This window comes from Diceros bicornis, chromosome 20, assembly GCF_020826845.1.
Source record: "Diceros bicornis minor isolate mBicDic1 chromosome 20, mDicBic1.mat.cur, whole genome shotgun sequence".
Classification (NCBI taxonomy): Eukaryota; Metazoa; Chordata; class Mammalia; order Perissodactyla; family Rhinocerotidae; genus Diceros; species Diceros bicornis.
This window is the reverse complement of record NC_080759.1, coordinates 31,883,105-31,900,674: the sequence shown is the minus strand read 5'-3', so window position 1 is coordinate 31,900,674 and position 17,570 is coordinate 31,883,105. Positions and strand designations below refer to the sequence as shown.

General features: G+C 37.1%; 1 protein-coding gene across 1 annotated transcript in view; it reads left to right on the top strand.

Annotated features, from left to right (window-relative positions):
• The first annotated feature begins 535 nt into the window (after positions 1–535).
• Positions 536–17,570, top strand: part of WDR70 (WD repeat domain 70) — a 308,270-nt gene continuing 291,235 nt past the window's right edge. The window contains exons 1-4 of the mRNA XM_058564205.1: positions 536–619; positions 729–794; positions 3,392–3,475; positions 10,592–10,712. Of these exons, the coding sequence (XP_058420188.1) occupies positions 595–619; positions 729–794; positions 3,392–3,475; positions 10,592–10,712 (296 nt within the window). The 5' untranslated portion in view covers positions 536–594. The remainder of the gene's footprint in view (positions 620–728; positions 795–3,391; positions 3,476–10,591; positions 10,713–17,570) is intronic.

The window sequence follows — 17,570 nt, the reverse complement described above, 5'->3', positions numbered from 1 at the left end:
AAACCAATATGAAGTGAAAATATAATAAATATGTGAATAAAGTGCTCTGAGAACACTTGCTGTGGGCTGGGAATCTCTATAACCAAGCATGGCTAATAGAGGGAGGCTTGGGCTAAGAGTATGAGCTTTAGAGCATTTTCTGACAACTCTTAGTTACTCAGGTCTTTTTGGCTTCTGAGTGCTTTTCAGTCATGTTGTAGATACTTGTTTCTTCCTTAAACTCAAAAGGTGGAGAACTGTGGAGTTTCCTCATAGAGAAGGACAACACGCAAAGAAAGGGAGTTTATTGGCTTCTCTAGAATTCTGTGAGGATTAAGTGTCACCTTGTCAGTAAACGCGTCTTAAAAAGTAAAAGGTGTTACACAGAAACTCCAGAAAATGTCCCCATTCAGTAGGTTGAGTTGGACGGCAGCCCCTGCGGCGCTTATGCCCCGCCAGCCCGCTAGGGCGGCGCTGCTCAGAAGGCCACGGTCCCTCCCCGGAAGGTGCCGCTCTTGGCTGCCGCGCGGAGGCGATACTTCCTGCTGGGTTTGCCGCGAGTGTCAGCAGCTGTTCGGGCTGCGGCCCTTGCTCATACTGCAGTGGACGGCCGCCATGGACCGCCCGGGGCCCAGCGAAGGTGGGTTGGGTACGGCGAGCCCGGACGGGGCGGGCCGGGCCGGGCCAGGCCAGGCCAGGCCAGGCCAGGGCGCCGCAGTAACGAGGCTTGCTCTTTCTTTTCGCCCCAGTGACAGGCTCAGACGCATCGGGAGCCGACCCGCAGCTGGCGGTCACCATGGGCTTCACGGGGTTCGGTGAGTGACTGCCCTTAGCATATCCCCGCCTCCTTTTGCAGAGGTTTTAAGAGCTGCAGATTGGGAGGGGAGGCCGAGCTGTCACCTCTGTTCCGCAGCTTCCGCTGTGCCAAGGCCTAATTACTTTGGTGTATATCTTGCAATTTCTCGACACACTCTTCCCCATTCATCTTCTAACTCCTGCCTATCTGTGGGACCAGCTCAGGTGACACTTATGGAACCCTTGCGAGAAAGAAAGATTGCTTTGTGACCCACGCGCTGGAGGGTGTTGGTTGGGAGAGGGAGTCGTCTCTTTGCGTCCTGAGGCTGAGAGCTAACCACTGACTGTGGTCTGTAACAAGATGGTCCTTTTGGCAATAACTGGGTCATTAAGTGATGTTATAATGCTTATTAAATCCTTTTTGTTCAAGTCTTTCTTCCCCAGAATCTTCACTTTAGTCTCTGTAGAGCCTGGTCATGGCATGTTATGAGGTAAAGAAACAGGCCTCAAACAGATGTAGTCACCTGTTGAAAACATTATTCTCAGTAAAAAAAAAACACGGAAATTGTTTTCTCACCCTATTTCTGTTGGGTCTTGGAGAGAACAAATGTCAGGCTAATGTATCCAGATGTCTTGTTCTTTTGTTCGTATATTCATTTATTCTGGTAATATCTTGAGCCACATGTTTACTATCTCCTGGGTGGTCTTGTCTACAGAAGTACTGTATACCTTTGTAGTACATGCTATAGTACTTATTTTTGTTTCGGTTCATTAAAATAGCCTTCTTAATTTCAAAAGTAACACGTTTTAATAGGAGAAAATCTACACAACACAATAAATAAGTAGAAAGTAAAATCATTCATAATCTCATGATCTAGAAATCAAGACTTAAGTTAGTTTTCCAGTCTTGTCTGTTGTGTACTTATTAAGAAAATTAAGATCATATGTATGTATAATTTTATATTGTTCTTAATTATATATAATTTATTCTTAATATTTTGAGGATTTTCCCACATTATAAACTGCTCTTTGAAAATATGATTTTTAATGGCTTAGTAGCCCATTTAATAGAAGTGCCATAATTTTTAATATTTTTAACTTTCCCCTACATTGTTTCTAATTCTTTTATCAATAATACCAAAGTGAACTTTTTTTTTTTAATAATTTTATTTATTTATTTTTTTCCCCCCAAAGCCCCAGTAGATAGTTGTATGTCATAGTTGCACATCCTTCTAGTTGCTGTATGTGGGACGCGGCCTCAGCATGGCCGGAGAAGCGGTGTGTCGGTGCATGCCTGGGATCCGAACACGGGCCGCCAGCAGCAGAGTGCTGCGCACTTAACCGCTAAGCCACGGGGCCGGCCCCTGAACATTTTTATAAATAGCTCTTTTATCTCCTTTTGTAAAAGGGATTTTATGTGTATTTCCATAGGGTAGATTTCTGAAGGAGGGACTACTTACAAAAAATATAAATATTAAAAAGTAACAAAAAAATTGGGTATATATATCTTTTAAAACTTCTTGATACATATTGTCATAATGCCCTTCAGAAAAGTTGTTTCAATTTATATCAAAGTCAGTATTATGTAAGAATACCATTTTTACCATATTCTTACCAACATGGAGTAGATATTAGTATTAAAAAAAATAAATGGAACATTACTTCCAAGCTCATTCAGGTTGTTGTGACAATTTGGTTCCTTGTGGGTTTTTTTTGTTGTTGTTGTTGTGAGGAAGATCAGCCCTGAGCTAACATCCGTGCTAATCCTCCTTTTTTTTGGCTGAGGAAGACTGGCTCTGAGCTAACATTTATTACCAATCCTTCTCCTTTTTTGTCCCCAAAGCCCCAGTAGGTAGTTGTATGTCATAGTTGCACATCCTTCTAGTTGCTGTATGTGGGACACGGCCTCAGCATGGCTGGAGAAGTGGTGCATCGGTGCGTGCCTGGGATCCAAACCCGGGCCGCCAGTAGCGGAGTGCGAGCACTTCACTGCTAAGCCACGGGGTCGGCCTCTGGTTCCTTGTGCTTTTAAGGCTGAGGGCTCTGTTGCTTTACTGACTGTCAGGTGCGAGTCTTAGCTTGTTAAGTTACCTGCATTACTTGCATCTTGCCCCCTTCATCTTAAAACTACAGTGTCTCCAGTCCTTCTCACACTTCAGATCTCTCTAACTTCTGCGTTATGTGTTTTGCATCTTTGCTTGTAAGGGCTCCTGTGATTATATTGGGCTGACCGGGATAATCTCCGTTATTTTAAAGTCCGTAATCTTAGTTACATCTGTAGAGTCCCTTATGCCATGTAATGTAACATATCCACAGGTTCCAGAGATTAGGGTATGAACATTCTTCATTTTGCCTACCGCATCAGTGTTGTAGTTTCAAGGGTCTAGATGAATTAGAGGAGGATGGGAAAGTTGGCTGGTTAATGGTAGTTAGTGATGAGATTGTCATAAAAAATTCCCTGGGAAGTAAATTCTTTCTTCCTTGATATTTTATGGTTATCTTGTAGCTGTAAATAGACTAAGTGGTTATTAGTCAATCAGAAAGTTTTTATTGAATACCTAAAGTTTGGCCAGCTTAGTGCAAGAAGATCACAGTCTGCTACTTATTCCTGTTTTAGGGAAAAAAGCTCGCACATTTGATTTGGAAGCAATGTTTGAACAAACTCGAAGAACAGCTGTGGAAAGAAGTCGGAAAACACTGGGTAAGAAGTTCAGCTATCTGCTCTTTTATTGGTTTAAATACTGTATACACCTTACACAAGTATCTTGACAGTTATTATAAGACTGAAAAAAATTTCAAAATTGTTAAAAGACCATATGTGCTGGTTCCTTTGGAAGCAGAGGTTATTTTTTTAACGTGGTAAAAAGTTACATCTAAAAAGGATAAGAAGCTCTGAGTGCTAAAATCTTTTAGAAGTGTGTGCTGTGAGCAAACAAGGATTCTAAATTAATTTATAAGAATCAGAATAGCAGTTTCTTTATTACCTCTCCTCCTGCCTCTATCTGATTCTCATTTCATTTTTTTCTTTCCTGCTTACAGTGAAACCAGTATTTGGAAGGCTGGGTGAGAGGTGACTCTCAGAGCTGTGTACACTGACTGTTGACCCAGACAGTATAGAAAATTGAGAGATACAGTGAATGTGGCTGCTGCTATTGAATCCCTGCATTAATGAGTTGTATCAGACATTTAATGAAGGCCTTAATTTCCAGACTGTCTGGTTTGATACCAAGTGGTTGGCAATTCTAGATACCACCTTAGGGTCTTCGAAGGAGATTGACTGCTCTGCTGCTTTATTTGGATCTGATTCAGATCATTCTTACACTAGAGAAAGGATAGATGTAACCTGATAGAGCACAAGGGGCTAGAAATCACAGACAGGACTCCTGGAAAAATTTAAGTGGATGTTGTTCTGGTACTTGCCATTGTTGATTTTAAAATGATAAATTATATAGCAATAATATCTAATATTTAGGAAGTGAGCTTGACATGAAATATTTTTGGTCTTTGGAAGAATAATAGGGTTTTTTTTTTTGTTTTTGTGCTGAAAAGACAGCTGTTACATATACTATTTTTTAAAAAAACTTTCATTATTATGTGAAATTTCAGACACATATAGAAGCACAGTAGTGAACTCCCATGTACCTATCACACAGATTTAACTACTGTAACAATTCATAGCTAGCATTATCTCCATTCACTTTCCCTCTTAGATTATTTTGACAAATCCTAGACACATTATTTCACCCATAAATATTTTAGTATGTGTCTTTAGGAGATAAAGATCCTTTTAAAAGACTTAACCAAAATACCATTACCACTCCTAAAAATATTAAATAATTTAATGTCATCAAACAAGATACAAAGACATGACATCTGAGGCATATTTTCAAATGCTTTAACCACTTAATTTTTAAACATTTTAATGAATGCTTATACTACTATAGTATAGCTTTCTTGTAGTTATCTCTTTCAGCATGTGATACAAAGTGCTTTGAACAGAGATTGTCTTATTCACCTAAGTAAGTTTTGTAGTCCCCAGCCTTGCAAGATAGGTTCTCAATATGTATTTGAGAATATTGAATTGAATTTAGAACTGTAATACTGCCTTTTAAAAAATAAATTCTGCTTCTTTGGAGAATATTTTAAAATGGCACGATCCATTGTAAAGAGCTTGGGATTTGGAGTTGGAAGACCTGGATTTGAGGGTTAGCCCCACATTCTGCTAGATGAGTAACATTGGATGGATTTTCAAATTTCAGATCTCTAATTTCCTCATCTGTTAGGTGGAAATGATAAGCAGCTCTCCCTTAGAAGGTTCTTGAAGAGATTAAGATACTGGGCATAGCACCTTTTAACAGTAAAGTACTTTATAAATATCACTTTTAAATCCTATTGTTTTTCTTGGTAAAACATGTATGGCTTTAGCACCCAAGAGGAATTTCAGTGAAGAGTTATTAGATTTTTAAAATTTTGAAAAATTATCTCAAGACCATGTTCTTCTGTGATGTTTGTGGATGAATGAAATGTGTTGAACTTTGATTTCTTGATACATCCTTGGACTGCTATTTCTACCCCTGATCTAAACACATGAATCCAAAGTTTGATTCTTTTAAGAAAAGTTCAAAAATTCTGATGTGGGCATTATTTGTCTCATGATTGGTATTGGAGTCTTTCTCTGGGCATTGACGTCCGACTTGAGAAAAGTGAGAACTTTGGTCCCTTTTAACAGCAAGTTTAATTGTCTGTGTGTATGGATATGAACTGTTTTGGTTGCTAAATGCTCTAGTAGAAAGGATGAATTACTCTAAAACCTCAATAAAATATGCATTATGTAAAATGTCAGGAAATAATGGTACAAATTGTTGTTTAATATTTTTTATGTTCCTGAAAGCTTTAAGTATGTTTAGGACATATGAAAGACATAGACCCTTTTTTAGAACTGTTATACAATGAGGAGATGAATGGGGAAGAAAAATTTCTTTTATTCAAATGCTTATTTTGGATGTTGCCATGCTTTGAATGGGTTATGAACCTTATCTGTTATATGACTGGAAAAAAAATTCCTTGAAAAAATGGTTACGATAGAATTTGAATATGATTTGAATGGATGATTTAATGATCCTGAAAAGAGAAATTGTCCCAGAGATCTTAGAAATTAGAAAAGCTCAGGGGCCAGCCCAGTGGTGCAAGCGGTTAAGTGCATGAGCTGCGCTTCAGCAGCCCAGGGTTCACAGGTTTGGATCCCGGGCGCGCACTGACGCACTGCTTGTCAAGCCATGCTGTGGCAGTGTCCCATATAAAGTGGAGGAAGATGGGCACTGATGTTAGCTCAGGGCGGATCTTCCTCAGGGAAAAAAAAAAGAAAAGAGGAGGGTTGGCATCGGATGTTAGCTCAGGGCTGATCTTCCTCACAAAAAAAAAAAAAAGAAAAGCTTAAAAAAATGGTTGGGGGCCGGCCCGGTGGCGCAAGCGGTTAAGTGCGCGAGCTCCGCTGCGGCGGCCCGGGGTTCGCTGGTTCGGATCCCGGGCGTGCACCGACGCACTGCTTGGCAAGCCATGCTGTGGTGGCGTCCCATATAAAGTGGAGGAAGATGGGCACAGATGTTAGCCCAGGGCCGTCTTCCTCAGCAAAAGAAGAGGAGGATTGGCGGATGTTAGCACAGGGCTGATCTCCTCACAAAAAAAAAAAAAAAAAAAAGTTGTTTTTTTACCCGAACCAGCCTTCCTGCCTAGTTAAATCCTACCTCATCCTTTAAGGCCTCATTTATATTTTACCATTTCTAGATATTATTTCAAAACCCCTCTGGACATAATAATTGTTCCCTGCCTTTGTTTCCTTAACACTTGAAAAAATATTATAATGTTGAATCACTATGTTATATACCTGAAACTAATACAATATTGTATGTCAACGATATTTCAATAAAATATTATAAATTTATTTTAATATTGTTCATGTCTTGAGGATAAGAACCTTGTTCTTCATTTTTATACTTACAATGCCTAACACAGAGATTGGTACATAGTAGTTACATCCCTAAATATTTAATGGAGAAATGTAACTAATGTAGTTAAAGTGTTCCCATCTTATTTTTTACTTCCTAGTATTTTGGCATTAAACATTTAAAACTAAATGTAAATTTTCATGACATTGGTAGGCTAGTGAATTGTTTTAAGTTAGAATAATAAAAACATTTAGTAACATTCAAGTCCCATAGGTAGAAAGAATATCTTGATTAGAAAACATTCTAGCTTATATTTCTAGTAGTTTTTTTTATTTTTTTATTTTTATTTTTTTGTGAGGAAGATCAGCCTGAGCTAACATCCATGCTAATCCTCCTCTTTTTTTGCTGAGGAAGGCTGGCTCTGAGCTAACATCTATTGCCAATCCTGCCTCCTTTTTTTTTTTTCCCCAAAGCCCCTCTAGATAGTTGTATGTCGTAGTTGCACATCCTTCTAGTTGCTGTACGTGGGACGCGGCCTCAGCATGGCTGGAGAAGCGGTACGTCAGTGCGCGCCCGGGATCCGCACCCGGGCCTCTAGTAGCGGAGCGCGCGTACTTAACCGCTAAGCCACGGGGCCGGCCCATATTTCTAGTAATTTTATTTCCTTTACATTTTGTTTATCTTAACTCGCATTTCTTCCTTTAAGTGGTTGCTATAATAATTGGCTCTGAGATTTTCAGGTGCCTAATTGCATTTGTTTGGATCTGCAATTTGTGTGAATCAGCCCAGATGGGACATGGTAGTTTTGGATCATTTGCTGTTAAGGTAGACAAACGTCACATATATATGGGGTGTTTTTGCAGAAATGGCTATCCAAAATTGGTAACTATTTGAAAGTAGAGAACAATAAAATGAGGTGCTTGGAAGAATAAAATGAGGTTTTGGGGAGTAGGTTAATTCAGTTTTGTTAAGGGATGATATAGAGCATTTTATAGTGTTTACAGTGTGCTTGATTCCACATTCGATAAAAATGCACAAAACAGTCCCCTTTGTCAGGGAGCTACAGTCTGTTGAATTCTGTTTCGTTTGGGTTTTATCCTCAGTCAACAATGAGGGGAAAACAAAAGGTTTTTTTTCTCTAAAAATGTCTTGCCTTTTTTTTCTTGCTTTAATGTAGCAGGTCACAGTAGGAACCTCTCTGAATAGAAAATACTTGCTAGTGTAAAAAAAAAAGTTAAAATTTTAAATTAAAAAATTAGATGCTTCACTAGGATGGGGCAAGTAGTTTGGAGTATTTTTTCACTGGTGAGGAACTCTAGTTAGACAGGTGGGTGGGTCACAGTTTCCAGATAGTCTGGTGAGAAGTGCTAAAGAGCTGTACTCTACAGCCCTTTGGAGAGACAGGGAGGCGCACTGTTATATAAGGTGGGTGGTGGATAATTTTATAGTCTCTAGAAAGTCTGGTCACATCAAGGAAAGATCCAATTGTGGAGCTTCATTTTGCTGCTCTGGGACTTAATAGCTCTGTTACTTAACTTCTCTATGTCTTAGATTCCTCAACTGTAAAGTGAGGATAATAGTATCTACCTCAACTGTATTGTATAATTGAAATTTCCTAAGAGAGTAGAACTTAAATGGTCTCACCAAAAGGTAAACACGTGGGGTGATGGATGTGTTCAATGACTCCATGGGGAGAATCCTTTCACAGTATATGTGTGTATCAAGTCATCATGTTGTACACTTTAAATATCTTACAATTTTATTTGTCAATTATACCTCAATAAAGCTGAAAAAAAATAGTGCCTACTTCACAGGTTGTTATGAAGATTAAAGGAGTTAATTTATAGGAAGTGCTTAAAACAATACCTGGTACATGGTAAGGTCCATGTGAGAATTAGCTGCTATAATTTTTGTTAAATTAAGGCTGATATTAAGATGCTTTTGGTTACTTGCAAAGAAGTCATAGAAGACCTAATTAAAAATGGCTCAAATAAGAAAAATTTAGTATCACACATGATAAGAACTCTGGAATGGGGCTCTTCTGTCTTTCTAGTCCTGACATGAAGGACATGAAGTTTTTTCCCCTTTTTCTGCTTTGCCAGCCTTAGGGTGTTGCCTTGTCCTATAAACTGACTGTCCTTGTGACCCAAAATTGTCAGTGAAATTTTGTTATATGCAGATGACCACAGCGTCAGGCTGAAAGGAGACTTTTATGTCTCTCTTTTTAGGAGTAAGAGAACCTGTCTCAAATGTACTTCCAGCTGACTTCTCACATCTTATTGGCCAGCATTAGTGTGGCACATCAGTTCCAAAAACAGCCATTGGCAAGAGCAATATGGTTGACTTGGAATCAAGCTTCACCCTCTCTGGGCAGGGAGGGGCCCAGTATCTCCTGCAGCACAGGGTTGCCTCTTTCCTAGAGAAAATTGTGGTTTTGTTAGCAAGGAAAAAATGGGGAAATGGCTGTTGGGTAGGTGGCTAACTTGGTATCGATTCCTAATTAGCATCAGAACTGCCTCTAAGACCTTAGCCTAGAGTCCAAGTGTGGTCCCCCCCCCCCCCCCCCCCCGCCCCCAGAGGGTGTGGAGGGATTGACTGGAGAAGCAGGATGAGGGTAGGAGCCAAGCAGGCCCGCTTTTAAATTTGGGCATTATTCTTCTCTTTTTTTTTTTATTTTTTCAAACTCCTTCAGCATCAGAGTGCAGAATCATTGACTCCTAACCCACCTCAGCCCAGTGGAGAGCCCCCAAAAAATCAACATGAACTAGAGCTATAATATTTGCCTTATACTTCCTGGAGAGTTTTACCTTCCATGTTTGAAATGAAAGAATATCTAGTTACTTGTTGACACTTGATGGTTATCTCCTTGTTTCTCATCTTCCATATCCTGGCAACAAAATACCCTGAAGAGTACAGCATTCCAATTAATAAGTGCCCTTTGATACTGCTTAACTTTGGGTGTATTGTTTTTCATTATTAAATTGGAAAGGAAAAAATGTTAAAGATTATCTCAGTTTATTGAGGATGGTGGCAATTGAGAACCAGACTATTCATATGATTCATTTCCTTCCTGTGTGCCCCCCAATTGTAGAGTGATATTGTCAGAGGAAAAAGGTTATATTTCCTTGGATAAATTTTGTGTGTGTGTGTCTTTCCAAGGTAAACAACTCTAGAAACCTAATGTACTTAATTGAAATATTCTCATGATTTTGGTAGGAAGGCTCTGCCCAAAAATCCAGTGTGGGAAATTCAGAAATGAACGAAGTGCTGAATTTATGATTGAAAATATTAACGATAGAAAGTGAAATTACCTAAAATCTTACCTTTGAATACTTTCTTTTTTTACTTATCACCTTCCACATCTTTTTACATAGTGCAATCGTGGTTTGTATACTACCCACATGCTGATTTTGCTTAGCATGTCTGTTAATATTTTCCCAGATTTGTACATTTTCCATCACTGTTTTTATTTTTATTTTTATTTTATTTTTTTCCCCAAAGCCCCAGTAGATAGTTGTATGTCATAGTTGCACATCCTGCTAGTTGCTGTATGTGGGACTCGGCCTCAGCATGGCTGGAGAAGCAGTGCGTCAGTGCCCGCCCGGGATCCAAACCCGGGCCACCAGTAGCAGAGCGCGCACACTTAACTGCTGAGCCACGGGGCTGGCCCTCCATCACTATTTTTATTAGTTGTATTTTACATTATGTTGATATATAGTAATTATTTTCCCAGTGTTGGGCATTTAGGTTGATAATTTTTTGTTGTTACTGATAACTCTAAGTTACGTTTTTGTGACTATGTTAATTTTCAGCCTTTTATTACTGATAAATTTTGAAGTCTAACTGTTGGAAATTTTTAAAAATATTTTCAGAGGCAAGAGAAAAAGAGGAAGAAATGAACAGAGAGAAAGAATTAAGAAAACAAAATGAAGATATGGAACCAACATCTTCGGGCTCAAATGTGGTCAGAGATTGTTCTAAATCATCTTCTAGGTACTTGACTTTCTCAAAGGATTCTACTAAACTATCTTTTTCTAGGTGTTCATGACACAATTTAGGTAAAGTTCCTGATATTAAAAGCTGGCTTAATTTCTCCCGTTTTAGGCAATTGTGTATCCCTAGGACCAGGAAAAAGTCTTTTGTCACGTTGTGAATCAATTGAGTTTTTCTAAAGTATTCCAAATGTAGTGTTAAAATCTATGCCTTTTGACTGCAGAGCATAACTATAGAAAGTTGGAAAGATCTTGACAAGTTTGTAATTTTTGTTATGTTTATTTTGGCATTTACGTCTTTTGTCCCTTTTTCCAAAATTCTACATTCATGATGACCTTTTTTGGTAGGATCCTTTATGGAAATAGATAATAAGAAAAAATATAAGTAGAGGCACATTATAAAGTTTACTGAGTTATAGGAGAAAGCAGCCATTAAAATTACTTTAAAATGAAATTTAATACTATGTAACTTAATTACTAAGAACTTTAAAAAACCATAAAGGTACATAGATATCAAATCTGGATGGAATAATACAAGAAATCTAATGTTGTTTAGGTGTATTTTTAATTGTCAAATTGGTTCCATAAACTATTCATGGCAAAATCTACCATTGGATTGACATTTCTTCTGTTCATGGTGAAAAACATAAAATACCTAAATACACAAAATATCACTTATACTGTGTAATTTCATTTTTTGCTCATCTATTCCCAGGTGCAGATCTTTGGTATCTCAATCTAGGCTCTTGAGCGGAATCTGACTCCATAATAATCTTGGTCTTTTTTGTAGTTTATCTTTGTAGGGAGGGGGAATATCTACATGAGAGTACAAATCTGTTTCTCCCTTTTCATGACAGTGCAACCCTAATGTCTAGTTCGTCTCTGAAGCATGTGGATATCTTTTTTTTTTTTAATTTTTTGTTTATTGCAGTAACATTGGTTTATAACACTGTAAAAATTTCAGATGTACATCATTGTACTGCTATTTCTGCATAGATTACATCATGTTCACCACCAAAATACTAATTACAACCCATCACCACACACATGTACCGGAATTATCCCTTTCACCCTCCTCCCTCCCCCCTTCCCCTCTGGTAACCACCAATCCAATCTCTGTCCCTATGTGTTTGTTTATTGTTGTTATTATCTACTACTTAATGAAGGAAATCATACGGTATTTGACCTTCTCCGTCTGACTTATTTCACTTTGCATTATACCCTCAATGTCCATCCACGTTGTCACAAATGGCTGGATTTCATCGTTTCTTATGGCTGAGTAGTATTCCATTGTGTATATATACCACATCTTCTTTATCCATTCGTCCCTTGATGGGCACTTAGGTTGCTTCCAAGTCTTGGCTATTGTGAATAACGCTGCAATGAACACAGGGGTGCATGTACCTTTACAAATTGGTGTTTTCAAGTTCTTTGGATAAATACCCAACAGTGGAATGGCTGGATCATATGGTAGTTCTATCCTTGATTTTTTGAGGAATCTCCATACTGTTTTCCATAGTGGCTGCACCAGTTTGCACTCCCACCAGCAGTGTATGAGAGTTCCCTTCTCTCCACATCCTCTCCAACACATGTTGTTTCCTGTCTTGTTAATTATAGCCATTCTGACGGGCGTGAGGTGATATCTCATTGTAGTTTTGATTTGCATTTCCCTGATAGTTAGTGATTTTGAACATCTTTTCATGTGTCTGTTGGCCATCTGTATATCTTCTTTGGAGAAATGTCTGTTCAGGTCTTTTGCCCATTTTTTAATTGGGTTGGTAGTTTTTTTGTTGGTGAGATGCATGAGTTCTTTATATATTTTGGAGATTAAGCCCTTATCAGAAGTATGGTTTGCAAATATCTTCTCCCAATTGTTAGGTTGTCTTTTCGTTTTGTTGATGGTTTCCTTTGCTGAGCAGAACCTTTTTAGTTTGATGTAGTCCCATTTGTTTATTTTTTCTATTGTTTCTCTTGCCCGGTCAGACCGGGCAAGACCGGTTGCTAAGACCGATGTCGAAGAGCGTACTGCCTATGTTTTCTTCTAGAAGTTTCACAGTTTCAGGTCTTACATTCAAGTCTTTAATCCATTTGGAGTTAATTTTTGTGTATGGTGTAAGGTAAGGGTCTACTTTCATTTTTTTGCATGTGGCTATCCAGTTTTCCCAATACCATTTGTTGAAGAGACGTTCTTTTCCCCATTGTATGTTCTTGGCTCCTTTGTCAAAGATTAGCTGTCCATAGATGTGTGGGTTTATCATGTGGATATCTTTGTATACATTCTTAAAGAGCAGAGGTCAGCAAACTTTTTCTATCAAGGACAGACAGCAAATATTTTAGGCATTGAGGTCCATGTCGTCTCTTTCTCAACTATTCCACTCTGCTGTAGACAATACATAAACGAATGGGCTTGGCTGTATTCCAATAAATCTTTCTGGGATTAAATCCAATAAATGTTTCTGGGAATTCGTCTTATTGCTAAGCTTTTGACAAACAAATAAGGATTCCATTAATTGAAAATTGTAAAGATTTCTATATTTGTTGATTCTATATCTTGCTGCAATACTAACTTTAAAACCCAAAGATAAAGAACATGCACTATTGATATTGGGAAGAAATTTTATTGATATGACAAAACCCAAACATTACTTTTGTTATTAGTGATTAAAGTTACAGAACTATTATTGACATTATAACTATAAAATATAGAGATAGAAATAAATCATGAAGAAAAATATAATACAACTTTATTATTGCATTTCATTGATCAAAGAATGGAAGTTTGCTTACTGCTGTTTCAGAAGGCTCAAATGAATAATCCATGGCAGATGAATAGACCTGTCAGAAGCTTAACTGGGAATATATTAATGTCAGATACATTTCAGGTAGATTTTCTATATCTATTTTAGGATTTTTAAAGCTGTTTCTGTGTATTGAATCATGTTACTATAAAATAACTTCACTGTGGCTAAATTTAAGTATAACTTTGAAGTCTGTTAAAAAATAGCCTTTTTAAGAATATTTTTATTTACTATAAGATGCAATCCAAGATATTTTTCTACTATGTTAGAATGCATATAATAAGTTATTTCCTGAATTTGGTGCCGGGACAAAAAAAACGTCAAAGTGCTTTTTCTTATTAGACACATGGATCACCATTGCCCTTTTAGTGTTCTTTTGTATTGTCTCATCCCAGAACTCCAGTTTAGGGAACAGTGATATTGAGCTGGGAATAAGGGTCATGTTCTTGGAATTTTTGGAACCATCTGACTACAACTGAGTGTTTAGTCAGTTATCTCAAATATATTGTGACTTTTACTTCAAAACAGTAGTAAATCAATGCCCCTAACATTTTTCATATTAGGGAAACACACAGAAATGTTCAGAAATCAAGTAACTTTTACAAGACCATTGAAGTCAATGACTGAATTGATAATGGACTAAAACAAAACATTGCTGAGTTTTTGCCTGTCTATGAATTCTTTTTAAGAAAAAATTATGAAGTTCACCTCTGGGCCAGGCAGTGTTCTATATTTTAAGAGATACAGACAGTTAAGAGAGGTTTCCTATTCATAAGGACATAACAGGCTAGGAATTCTTTATAGCTATGATTAGAAGACTTCTTTCACTCCCATTTAGGTGTTTAATTTTACATTAGATAGTGATACTGGGTTATCTGTTGGAAATAAGAACAAGAGGATAAAGATAGTGATTTTGTTATAAGAAGCTGATTTTTCGTTTCAGAGAGCTTCAGATCTAACTGGAGATCAGCAAGTAAACACTATCAGATTTTAGTTTTCCCAGAGATATAAAGCAAGTGGCAACTTCTTTTGTTTGTCACCACAAGTGCTATGCATTGGCACTATGGGAGGCAGTCTTCACTAGTCCTAAGAAGGGACATGGTGACCTTTTTCCTTGAGGGGGGAAAAACCCACAATTAAAGGAAATTCTCTTTTGAAATTTTGTAAACCAATACACGTTTAAATAAAAAAAAGGACTTTTAAAGGCCTTTATGCCAGTGGCTTTCAAAATGCTTAAGATAGTTTAAAAAGAATTCTCTCTCATATATTAGGAAAAAAGTAACACTAAAATGTATAGGCAGAGAAAAATGTTAAATTAAATGACTTTTTTATTCATTGAGACATCTTAAAGTTTGCATAATTTTAATTGCCTTCAGGCTGTGCATTTTTTCTTGTGATTTTGATATGTCTTTCTTTTTGAATAAATCTGGTTATTTCTTTCTCCCCTTATTTGAATTTTGACCTCATATTTTAATGTATATTGATAAACTTGTTAGATTTGATATTTTTTCTCATTCTCTAGCTTTTTAAAATATCTTCATTATATCACATTTTATTTTACAAACATTTTTCCATGTGTTTGATCATGTTGTATTTAAGGTATATTTCTTAGACAATCATTTACCTCACATATGAGATTATTATACTATTCTCTTTTTTTCTAGATTTAATAAAAATTACTTAAAAACTTTAAATGAGGGGCCGGCCCGGTGGCGCAAGCGGTTAAGTGCGCGCGCTCCGCTGCGGCGGCCCGGGGTTCGCTGGTTCGGAACCCGGGCGCGCACCGACGCACTGCTTGGTAAGCCATGCTGTGGCGGCGTCCCATATAAAGTGGAGGAAGATGGGCACAGATGTTAGCCCAGGGCCGTCTTCCTCAGCAAAAAAAAGAGGAGGATTGGCGGATGTTAGCTCAGGGCTGATCTCCTCACAAAAAAAAAAAAAAAAAAAAACTTTAAATGAGAAATTATTATGAAGTATTTAAGACTTTCAAAAAGGTGATAAAGGACAATATCCACCAGACAACCTAAGAAGTAAACTTACTATTACGGGTGAACACTTCTGAGAACTGTCTTCAATTTCATCCCCCTTCCCTTCTTGTCAGAAGTAACCAATCTTCTAAATTTAAAGTTTTGTCATGTATCTCTATAATTTTATTGTGTATCTCTGTATCCCTAAGACATATATAATATTGTTTTGCATGTTTTCAAACTTTCCCTCCATATGTCTACTATAGCACTTAGCATATTATATTATAAACTATAATGTACTGTTTCTGTTATGTGTTCTTTTATAAGATTGTGTATACCGTAAGGTCAGGGATGTTTTTCTCCTTAATTAAACAAAATTATGGTTATAGTTCATACACAGAAAACTTAGATATCCTACATTTAAAGTAAAGAGAACAATGAAACAAATACGCAGCTTGGGAGATGAGACATAGAGCTTTACAATGGCTTTGAAATCTCCCTACTCACATTTCTCTCTCTCCTCCACAAAGGAAACCTTCCCTGTGTTTATCCTTCCTTCTTTTTGATAGTTTTATTATATATAAATGTATTCCTAAATAGTATGTTGTTTTTTGTGATTTTTTATTTTATATAGATGCTGCTAATGCTGTTGTCAACTTAAAAAGCAAATTTGCCTATTTCATCTCAAAATGAGTTTATTCAGTAATAGCCAAAAGAATTGCGATTCAGGATGTACATGCTATTGCAAACCATAGGCAAATCCAGAAAACAAAGGGGGAGAGCTGCCTTTATAGAGACAAAAGGAGAGTGGGGACCGGCAGTTCTAAATGAAAGTCTGGTGGGGGAAAGTAGCAGTTCAGGGAGGCAAGGTCTTCTCATTGGCTGAGTTGTGGTGTTTCTCATTGGCTGGGTGGGGAGAGAAATCTTCCTTCCTTAGTAAAGTAGTTTTACTTCCTGTGGAAGATACAAACCTCTAGTCTCTTCCTGTTTGGTGTGATTGTGTGTTATGGGCTGAGAGCTCTCCCTACAGGCCTTCCTGACTGCAATTTAGTTAAGGTTTCTTTTATTAATTTCCAAACTGTAATGAATACATTTTTTCGATATGCCTTTTTATTCAGCAAGATGTTTTTGAGATTCTCTCACGTTGACAAGTGAAGCTTGTCATTCATTTTCACTGCAGTTTAGTTTTCCATTTAGAAATATACTACAGTTTATCCATTATCTAATCAATTTAGGTTGCTATATTTCTTACTATTATAAAATACACTTTTATTCACCTCTTTGTAGCCATCCTCTGTTTTATATGTACAAAAGTTTCTTTAGAGTATGTACCTAATAGTGGACTTGGAAGGTCTTTGAGTAAGTACACTGTTATCTTTACTAGATTTGGCTCAATTATTTTCTAAAGAGTTTGGACCAATTTACATTCCCACTAGCAGAATATACGAGTTGCTGTTGCTCCACATCCTTGCCAACACTCATTTTGTTAGACATTTTTATTTTTGACAATCTCGTTGTGAAGTGATAATCCTTATAGTGTTCATTTGCATTTTGATGGTTAGTTGTGTGGTTGTACATCATTTCAAAAGTTTGTTGGTCATATATTTTCTCTTCTGCAGATATAATAAGAACTATGTTTTCTGCAAGATTTTCTGTTGAGTTGCTTGTGTTTTCTCCTTAATTGATAGGTTATTATTATTTTTTATTTTCCAATTTTTTAAAATGAATATGTTTCAAATTTTATTCTAATTTATTGATCTTTTCTTTTGTAGTATGTGCTTTTGTGTTTTAAGAAATGAGTCTGTACTTGGAGGTCATAAAGATAACTTCCTGTATTTTTTCTAAAGTTTTAAAGATCCGTTTTTCATATTTAGGTCTTCAGTCAACATAGACTTGATTTTTGTGGATAATGTGAAGTGGTTACTCAGTTTTATTTTTTCCTCCATATGTATAATCAATTTTCCCAGCCCGTTTATTTTTAATTAAAAAAATTTTTGTTTAATAGACTTTATTTTTTAGAGCAGTTTTAGGTTCACAGCAAAATTGAGCAGAAGGTAGAGATTTTCCATGTACCTCCTTCCTCCATACATTCAT